This window comes from Plectropomus leopardus, chromosome 11 (assembly GCF_008729295.1).
Source record: "Plectropomus leopardus isolate mb chromosome 11, YSFRI_Pleo_2.0, whole genome shotgun sequence".
Taxonomy (NCBI): Eukaryota; Metazoa; Chordata; class Actinopteri; order Perciformes; family Serranidae; genus Plectropomus; species Plectropomus leopardus.
Window position 1 is genome coordinate 1857511 of NC_056473.1, and position 10986 is coordinate 1868496.

The 10986-nt window shown below is 39.7% G+C and overlaps 1 protein-coding gene across 1 annotated transcript; it reads left to right on the forward strand.

Annotated features, from left to right (window-relative positions):
- The first annotated feature begins 2466 nt into the window (after nucleotides 1–2466).
- On the forward strand, nucleotides 2467–9065 carry cfap161 (cilia and flagella associated protein 161). The gene is made up of 8 exons (XM_042496599.1): nucleotides 2467–2620; nucleotides 3487–3576; nucleotides 3672–3889; nucleotides 3986–4067; nucleotides 5363–5398; nucleotides 5599–5721; nucleotides 5898–5971; nucleotides 8820–9065. Exons 1-8 carry the CDS (start codon nucleotides 2549–2551, stop codon nucleotides 9004–9006), a joined length of 882 nt encoding a protein of 293 aa, XP_042352533.1. The 5' UTR covers nucleotides 2467–2548; the 3' UTR covers nucleotides 9007–9065.
- Nucleotides 9066–10986: the final 1921 nt, after the last annotated feature.

A 10986-nucleotide genomic window follows, 5' to 3' on the forward strand; every position in this document is an offset into this window, starting at 1 on the left:
CCTATCATGTGTTTTTTGTATTTTTGTATGTTGTTGATGGTTGAGAATAATTATGATGATAAAGACAATACAGAGGGTAAAGTCGGGTTATGTTGAACATCATGGGACAAATAAGGTTTTACATCTTGGGCTGTTCATATTAACAGCCAGTCACAAAACATGTTCTTGAATTGTTTCTACAAATGTGTTTACATGAAACAATCATTTTTATGGATTTGAGATAACTAGTATATGCATAACAGAGAGTCAAAAAGTGACGAGTTCCAGAAATTTCAAGGAAAGCCATGTGGCATATGGATTTTATCATGTTGGTAATAAGAGTATTGCAGTTTGGGCCGTGGATAGAGCAGACGCCCCATGGATAGAGGCTGTATCCTCACTGTAGTGGCTGCGGGTTCGATCCATCCTCGGCCCTTTGTTGCATGTCACCCCCCCCCCTTTCAAACTTGTGCTGTCCTTTCAATTAAAGCCAAAAACGCCCAAAGTAAATTAAAAAAAGGGGGGTAAGATGACTGACCCTCCATCAGTAATGTGGTTTGCTGCCCACACTGTCTCTCCTTCCTCCACCCCAATGCAATGCTGAGCAGGAGCTGGTTCCCATGACACCAACCAGTGAAGGTTCCTATACTTAGCTATACCAGATCCTCTCCAGCTTCCTCCGACACCCCTCCTTGCCCTGCTTCAGGCAGAGTTTCAATTCTGTCTGCACCCGCCTCATCTCCTCCTGGTCGTTGTTCTTAAAGGCCCTCCTCTTAGTGTTCAGGATGGCCTTCACCTCACTGGCCACCCAGGGTTTGTTATTGGCGAAGCAGCACACAGTCCTGACAGGGACCACAATGCCAGTGCAGATGTTCAAATACGCCACCGGGCAGTGTGTCGCTACCTCGATGTCCTCACCTTGTGAACCCACAACCCAGCAGTACACTCCAGTCAGTGGTGTCAAAGCAGTCTGTAATGAAGTCTTCTGTTCCAGAAGACCACCTCCTGAAGGATCGTGTGGTAGTGGGCTGTCTCCTCTCAAGTTGAGGGTATTGAGGTCGCAGGTGCACCAGGCTGTGGTCGGACTTGCCCAGGGGAGGGAGGGGAATGGCCAAATATGCATCCCTCACACTGGCATACAGCAGATCTATAGTTCTGTTATTTCTGTACAGGCAGTCCACATACTGATGCAGAACAGCAAGAATGGAGTCCCCTGAGATGCCAATAAACGCCTCAGGATGCTGGGTTTGTAGCCCTGCCGTGGCGGTGTGGATCGTCTCACACGCTGTCTCTGCAGCAGCCTTTGGGGGAATGTAAACACAGATGGCGATGAGGTGTGTAAACTCCTTCGGAAGGTAGTAGGGTCGGATGCTAACAGCTAGCAGCTCAACATCACGGCAGCATGTCATTGCTTTCACAGTCACATGCTTTTGGTTACACCATCTGTTGTTAATGTCAACAATAAGACTCCCACCTTTGCTTTTACCGCAAGCTTTAGTGTCCCTGTCGGGCCTCACAGTGGTGAAACCCGGTAGGTCCACGTTAGCATCCGGTGTGTAGCTGGTTAGCCATGTCTCCGTGAGGGTGGGAGTATATACTTCCTTATAATACATCCATGGGGTGAGCAAGCTGCTCTCCCGGTAGCTCCGCTTGATTTTGATCAACGCCATCAGCTCGTCCACCTTGTTCGTTCACATTCCCCATCAGAACAGAGGGACTGGACGGCTTGTAGCCACAATTTTTCACACACATGCATATCCATTGTAGACAATATGGGACAGAGGAAACAGGCAACAAAAGAACAGGGTAAGCATGGCAGAAAAGTTCGATAATCTTTTTAATTAATAGTCACAGGTTAAATTATTATTTATTGAAATAATGAACCATTAAATAGATTTAATCATTCTATAAAACAACAAACATGACTGGCCAATTTTACTCTCCTAGCTGTTTCACATTCTCTGAACATTTCGTCAGAATGAGGTTGGGATTTTCCATGTTTGAAGGTCCAAAGTTTCAAAATTATTTTACTTAACATATTTTCTTCATTAAAACATACCAGAGAACCATAGCAGGTTATAAGAGTAATACTTAAGGTAGTATGCAAGTGGTTTTGTTGATAATCTACAAAAAATGTCCCATATTACCTGACTTCACCTTTAACACGTAAATCCCACATGTCAGAGTATGTGCGTCTTTGTGGCACATCAGTGCAAAGCCAAAGCACTACAAGAGAGGTTTTTAAGACTGTGACTTACTGCATGTGTGTTTTATACTTTCAAAATTTTGTATTCTTTATGGGCTCGTTCTGCTGCTGTGCGAAGGAGAAACCTACACCTTCATAATAAGGAAACGGAGAACTGACTAGCTGTGGACTTTATTGGCTGTCCCAGCACGCCCTCTCGCGGCACTCAACGAGAACTGACACTTGGTCAGGCACCATGAGTTACTATAGAAACCACCACCACCACACTTAAGCAAGGTTTAACAGGTCAAACACCAAAATTAGGTCGACGTATTGTAGTTTTAGTTAGTTAGTTCACAAATAGTTGTCGGCATTGTTTTAAGAATGGCTTATGTGACCAAATATCGTGCAAATGTGAAAGTCGGAAACTGGATTGAAGACTTGCGTTTACAAGAGGTTTGTTTTAAAGTAAAGCTCTCAACTTTCAGCTAGCTTAGCCGCTAAGCTAGCTAAATTAATGCAATTCGGACACATAAACAGCTAACGTCGACTCATTCGTCTTTGCTAATATAACATTTTGGGTCTTCATCAAGTTATCAACACGAGTTTACACGTTAGATTATCACGTTGCCAGTCTGTGGTAAGCACGCCAGCCTGAACAGAAAATACTCTTACTGTTAAAAAAGTAGGCTAACTACTGGCCATTAAGGTTATCTTTCTTTAGCTATCAGGCTTTCAATACAAATAATTGAAGGAGAGATAGTAATGAACTGAAAATTGTTTTTACTTTGTTTGGCAGCTGCATTGTGATGGAGTTTGTGAGGAATAAAAGGGATGACAATATAAAGGCTAACTAGAGAAAAATACTGATTTGGTCTAGGGCCAGATATAGTCTGGTCTGTGTTTATAAATTGCAAAATCCTGTTTAGCCAGACAATAAACAGATAAACAATTAAAGAGCACTGCCTTAGGGGCCATACATTTAAAAAGGACAAAATAAAACAGGAAGGCAGAATGCAAAAGATAGCTTTACAGCCAATATATCAAGTATCAAGATCAATTGAGAGTTGATCTAATGATCTTAAAATAATACTGTTAATTTCCCTTAAAAGATCAGTTTTAATCTTATATGTCTTAAGGTTGAAAGCATAACTACATTCGTTGCCTGAGAGTCCCATATATCTCTTCTGCATCAGTTTGTTCTAACTCTTTATTTTGAGATAAATTATGTTCTTTTTTTACACTATATAGGCTAAACAGCAGTAGTGGGGTCATGGGAAGATGCTTAAGAATAAACATTGTTTCTGTTTATGTTTTCCCAGGATCTAAAGAAGGTATATCTGGAGAAAACAGAGAGGGGTGAGCTCACTGCCCAGAGAGTAGACTTCCTCAAGCAGAACATTTTGAGACCGGTAAAAAAAAAATTTAAGCCAACTAAAAAAAACATAAATAATGTATATCAGTGTAGATGACGATGGTGATGATAATGATGATGGTTTTTGTTCAGGTGAATCTCACTGTGACAAATGATGGACGTTTGCACTTTGGGGATGTTGTGATGTTGGTGAACATGGGAGGAGAAAAGAGGCAGTGCAGCTCAGTTGGCATTAACGCAGACATTAACAGTTTGACCAAGACTCCTTTACCTGGCATTCAAGCCCCGTGTGGAGTCAGCGCAGGAAGAGGTATTGAGGCTTGCACGCGCACTGCCTTCATCATAACCAGGTACACACACATACGCACGTTAAGCTACGTCAGCATACATCTTAACATGGTAACACTCTTAGATGGAAACCTGTGTTGCTTCTTGTGTGACTACAGTGTAGATGGCAGTCCTGAAGGATCCATTCTGCACTATGGGCAAAGTTTTGCTCTGAGAACAACAAGTGGCTTTGCGGGGGGAGTAAGTAAACTAACACACATACACACACACACACACACACACACTTCAACACACCGGCCACTTTATTAGGTACACTTTGCTAGCCTTAATTCTTTGTGGCATCCAACATGAACTTGAAACATTTCACTAAGATTTTGCACATCCATGAAGTGAATCTCCTATTCCACCACATCCCAAAGCTGCTCTATTTGATTGAGAGCTGGTGACTGTGGAGGTCATTTGAGTAAAGTGAACTCAAACCAGTTTAAGATGATTTGAGCTCTGTGACGTGGCACATTGTCCTGCTGGAGGTAGCCATCAGAAGATGAATACACTGTGGTTTTAAAGGGATGGACATGGTCAGCAACAATAGGCTGTGGTGCTTAAATAATGCTCAGTTGGTACTAAGGGGCCCAAAGTGTGCCAAAAAATATCCCCCACACCATTATACCACGAGCAGCAGTCTGAACCGTTGATACAATGCAGGATGGATCCATGCTGTCATGTCGTTGATGCCAAATTCTGACCCTACCATCCAAATGTTGCAGCAGAAATCGAGACATATCAGACCAGGAAACATCTTTCCAATCTTCTGTTTGAATTGTAGCCTCAGTTTCCTGTTCTCAGCTGACAGCAGTGGTGGTTCTTCTCTGACCTCTGGCATCAAGAAGGCATTTTTTCTCCCGGAGAACTGCTACTCACCGGATAGTTTATCTTTTTCAGACCATTCTCTGTAAACTCTCGAGATGGTTGTGTGTGAGAATCCCTGTAGATCAGCAGCCGTCTGTCACCAACAACCATGCCATGCTCAAAGTAATTTAAATCACCTTTCTTGAGTTGCTGCCATGTGATTAGCTGGTTAGATATTTGTTTTGACTAGCAGTTGAACAGGTGGACAGAATAAAGTGGCCGGGGAGTGTATATGTGTGTGAAAGGGGCACCCCACTGATTTTACAGTGGTGTTTCACATGGAGTTCAGTTTGTACGTACATCACAAGAAGTACCACGCAGCCAGTGTCAACAGTTGTGCAACATCCTGTGGCCCTGAGGGGAGCTTATCAAAGTTTAAGAAAATAACCCTGGTCATGAACCTTGTTTTTACAGATCAAGGTTATCTCAGTGTGCCTTGTAAGCCGTGTTTTAATGATTTATTTGACTGTACACATGCTCTCTTTTTTTGATATAGTGGCATTTTGCATTTAGCTAAATACAACAAGGTGTCAGGATTTTGTTACTTCTGAAAAACATACAGAAATCCCATCTTTTGAGTGTCACTTTGTGTGTTCATGTATTTTCTCTTCCTTTTTTTCCCTCAGCTTTACTTGACGAGTGACCTGCGAAGTTTTCAAAAGGTATGTTCATTTTTAACATAAAGTGAAGACCATCAAGGAGAATACATTTACTAAACAACCAACAACAGTGATGAGATGTTTAACAAAGAGTTGCAGGAATCTCGTGCATATTGAAATAAAATGCCATCTATAGTTGTGTTTGTCCTCTTCACTGGATTCCTTGTACTGTCAGTCTCGTATTATTGTGACTTCATTTAAAGTGTGCAAAAAAGTCCCGGCTACAAGAGGTCAATTTGGATCACGGCGGTTCTTTTTTGTCATGGTGGAAAACAGTCCACTTTGCCCCCCAGGAGAGGCTCGAATATGAGGGTCAGCCAGTTCCTGTGAGTCTTAACTGTATCTTTATTGTTAACTATTACACCTTCCACCTCTGCATTTGCTGTTCTGTTAAATCTGTTACAAAAGTGTAACTTTCCCTCACCTTTGTTGCACTGGGAAGATTTCCTTGCAATCATCATTAGGCCTCTTTTTTTTCTTTCTTTTCCTTTTTTTTTAACAGGCTAATGCGCGTGTGCTGATCATGCACTGCAAGACAAACCAGGCTCTCGCTGTTCTGGGTGATCACATCCTTTGGTATTTTCCATTTTCTTTTCAAAAATAACCATATGTTTGGGTGTTAAATGCAATACAAAGGCTTCTGATTGTGTTGCTCTCTTGTCTGATGTCAACTTGGAGGTCCATTTAAGGATTGCTACAAATAATAGCCAAATATGTGTTTTATACAAAAAGAGAGATTTCAGAAGAAGAAAACTTAAGTAGGTCAGTTCACCTATGAATGAACTGAACAGGCCTACTGGGCATAGGACTAGGGGCCCAAAGTGTCAAGGGCCTCCGGCCTTCCCCTGCAAAATGTCACTCAGAGACATGTACCAACCTGGAAGAGACTTAAAATGAATGACATTGAAGAGACAAAAACAACTACAAAGAGATACAAGCTGCAAAGAGACTTACAAACAAATTGAAAAGGAGCAAAACAACCCCAAAGAGGCACAGAATAACTACAAAGAGACATAAACAACTACAAAGACATTCAAAATGACTACAACAAGACATAAACAACTACATAGAGATTCAAAATAACTACAAAAAGAGAAAACAACTGCAAAGACAGGCAAAGCAACTGCAGAGACTCAAAATGATCAGAAAGAGAGGCAAAGTAACTACTAAGAAACACAAAACAACAACAAAAAAGACACAAACAGCTATTAAGTCTGCGTGTCTTTGTCCTATGAAGGAAAGGTGGTGCAGCCCTCTACATGTCTGTGCTCAGACACAATGGGCCTCAAGCAGCAACATTCTCTTCAATTTCTCTGATATTTTCTCATAATTTTCTGATAATAGAAAAAACATACAAGAAGTCAACTCCAGATGCTCCAAATGTTCTTAATCACCCAAATCTTCTCTGACCAGGTGTGCTCAATGATGAATCCCACTGATCATAAATCACTTGTTAGCACAGGTAACGCCCCCTAAACACTATATAAGAGCAGGTTGCTCTGTGCAAAGACACATGAACAAGACTAGACACATGACACAAACAAGGCTGTAAGAAGAACTTCTGCAGTAGTAAGTAAATGTGATTTTAGGGAAATGTAATGAAGTATGAAAAGTAAAAGTACACATGCAGAAAAGTTTTAGCAACTTAAATAAATCAAAATAAGTAAAAGGAAAAGTAGCAGTTCCTCATACATACAGTATATACGAGAAACTGGAACCACAAAATGTTTTTTGCATGAAAAATGACTTGCATGATTATAAAAATAGTTGCAAATGTATTTTCTAATTAATCGACTAATTGTTTCAGATGCACGTGTATGTTTTCATATGGTTTGTGCTGAAAAATCTGAATTTTTAAAGATGTTATCTAATAATAGTAATGGAGTAAAAAGCACAGTAATTTCCTCTGAAGTTTAATGAAGTAAAAGTGAAAAGTGGCATGAGATTAAAATACTCAAGTAATGTTAAAGTTCCTCAGATAGGTAGTTAAGTACAATACTTGAGTAAATGTACTTAAGTAAATTCCAGCATTGGTCAATAGATGCACAGTAACTGAAATTAAAGTCACTGGGATCCATGGGCCAAGTATAGTAGTATTTTGTTTGTGCTGAAATTTAATAACCCAGTCATAATTATTCTAAAATATTTACTAAGTTTCATCATATCATATTCATGCACTTTTTAAATGTTCCTCAAATATGAAACTTATTTTTCCATGTGCTGGGCAACAATATGTAGCCTGTGAAAACGAGAGGTTTTTCTCCTATCTTGATAAGAGTGCCTCGACCACTCGTAAAGTTTCTCTTACCTAAGAGAAGAGCAAAAATAAGAAAATGCAGGTGAATCCCAAAAATCAATCGATGCTAACAAAACAAGAACAAATCATGTATTGTTTATTGCATTATGCCTTTCGTCTCATAATCCACCAATGAGTCAGATAACACTTAAAAGCAAAAACCTGATAAGGCTTTTGTTTTTATCAGTTAGGTCACAGTGACATGAAAAACCTGTCTCTGCTCCCAGTAGACTCCAAGACAGCTATGAGTTGTAGCTTGAGATGTGTCAGCATTCTTATCCCAAACAATCTGATGTCTCTTGATAAGAAAATGAACAGTGTATTGTAAAAATGTCACAGAAATACAGCATGTAGATTAGATTCAGCTGACACGATCATGGTTTGTTTTGTTTGTTTGTTTTTTTGTTTTGTTTTTGTCATTGAAATTTTCAGAAAAGGATAATGACACTTACAGGCAGCCACACAAGCCACCCCAGCACCACGATCCCTCTTCGACATACATATACATACATGCACATACAAAATATTCACTATACAGTATACACACACATACATAAGCATCTCATTCCCTTATACTCTCCACCACCTCTTAGGTGTTACTCCTCTAATGTGAGCCACAAAGATTTGCCATGTTCGGGGCATTATTCACGCTGCCTATCATAGTTTCAAAGGCAGCTATCGCTGTCAGGTGTTTTCAGACTCTCAGTAAACTCCGACCTATGTTGACTCTTCCAGTTGTGTATAATGAGCCAAGCATCTACAATAAAACCTGTTACTGTCGATCCAAACTCTGCTTTGGTAAGACCTGGTGGTACAGCAGATCTGTCTCCTACTAGACATAGTTGTGGGAATTCTGGTAAAAGTCATTCAAGATTTTTCAGTCCCATCTTCCAAAAAGGTAATACCAAAGGACAATCCCATAGTTCGTGAAGAAAAGTACCCACTTCTTTATGACATTTCCAACATTTATTGCCCTGGGTTAAGCCCATTTTGAAGAAATGGTCATGTTGCAGTCAGGTCTTCACAGCCACTCACAAGATGAGGACCTCCAGTATGGCAGCTAAAAGTCATGTTACAGTGCCTGTACACCTGCTTTTGTTCCGTAATTCAAAGTCGTGTCCTCTGCAGGACCACATACGACAAAGAGTATGAGATAACGGCGCACACCTTCCTGGACTCCCACAAAGCCGAGCAGGACATCAACCACTGGATACTGTGCACCTCTGACCTTGCAGGAAACGGGCTCTTACCTCTCAGCCAACCACAGTCAACGGCCAACAGCAAGGAGCTCACACAGGCAGACCCTGTCATCTAAATCCAGTACACTCTCACGCTGTAACATGTAGGCTATATAGATACCATAGCATTAATAACACCACCTTTTTTTAAATAAAGGTAGTTTCTTGTTCTGTTTGGGTCACTTATCTTTTTTTCTTCTTATACAAAGAGATTCCAGGATGGACTCCAACCAGGACGTTAAAGTCATATGATACACATCAGCCAGCCAAGCCACCAGGAGGTTCTGTAGAAAGAAGCATTTGATATGTTTCTCACACAACACTTCCTTTGTTTGAGTTGGGCAATAGTGTAAGAAACCAGCTGTGATACTGGACAGTAGGATGATTTGAACCAAATTCCCATGAATTTAGAATTAAGCATTAATGAGAAAAGGGGATGAAGTATAGGCTCTGACATGAAAGGAGCAATGAATTTAAAAAAAAGAGGTATCTGAACAGTCCTCATCAGCTGACTTAATGCAGAATTTTAAAGTTTTAGTCTAAAAAGGATGAAAGATCAAAAGTTTCTCTATTTGTACTTCAGTATGTCAGATGTACACACGTTCCATTATTCAACATGTAAATGTATTTAACATTCTATAGCTTTTTTAAAGCTACTAACTTGGGCAACTAACTAACTTTTACCATGACTTACTGATAAAATAAAGGTGAAATAAAACACAATTATATGGTTTGATCGAAAAAAGTAAAACAGGAGGGAAATGTTACACATCACTACAGAACGTATTTGTGTCCTGCTTGTGGTTTGGGGACTGTTCATTATTAATGAGAGTGGAGGGGCTGTTGCAAAAAGGGGGAGGTGTGTCAAATGATATGTAGAGCACTTTTTATTTAGGCCTAGAGGAGGGGCATACTACTTTAAATGGCTGTATTTTGTATTTTACCACATTTTATTTTTTTTATATAATTTAATTTTGGAAGTTTTTTTTGCAATAAAAAAGACACAAAGACACAGGAAGACATACAGAAAGGAGGGCTGGGTACAGGTTAATTTCATGTAGTAAATCAAAGTAGGGAGACTAACTGTAATTTTGCATGGACAAGGAATGATTACTGTAGGGAAGCTGCTCTGTGGAGATAATTTGGGCAAAAAAGTTTATACCACAGACATTTAAAGAAAGTGGCAAAATAGCCAAAATAACGCCATTTATCAATGTCAGAAACTGTAAAAACTGAATTATTATTATTGTTGGATTTCAAACGGTCCTTCAACACATGTGGAGCAACCGTTTCTGTCAGACAACAAACATCAAAATCTAAGATTAAAATCGTGAAATTTAATCAAATCACTTTATTCCACGAACAAGCATGCACAACAAGAGTGAAAAAGCGAGGCCTTTTCAACTCCAGGATTTCATCTTCAACTTTCAAACATCTAAAGGTATAGCTATACAGTTGTTGTTTTTTTTTTTGTTTTGTTTTGTTTTGTTTTTAAATATCTAATGACTAATTTATGGTCAGGAGGGAGGGTTGTGTATTTTCCTCAAGTCGCTCAGGGAGGCTTTAGGAAAAATATCAGTAGCTCCAGGGAGGGGGGAAAAAAAAAGCTAAATGAAGTCACACTCCAGCTCCCCTTCTCTGATAAATAAAGAGCAGTCCCTAACTGCTGTCTTAAACATGACCTTTTTAACATTCTTGTGCTGTAAGTGTACAGCCTGCTTGGTCACAGCACTCTGTGCTGGTCATGTCACATCTCTGGCATTATGTTTCTGTATGCCGTCAAACAAAGTTAAAAAAAATATCCAAGGCATAAACGTGACACTATTTTCATGTGGTGGTGAAGACCACGTGTGGTCATTCACAGGTCAATCCTTTGAAACCTGAGCAAATTGGTTTGATTAGTGTAAAAAAAAAACATGGGGAGAAGGCAACAAGCAGCTTAGCAAGACATGACAATAAAATTAGCAAAAAAGAACACAAAATTACCTTAAAATAAGCAATTTAAAATGGGGAAAAAATACATGCATTTATTTGATATTTTCTTATATTGTTTCTGT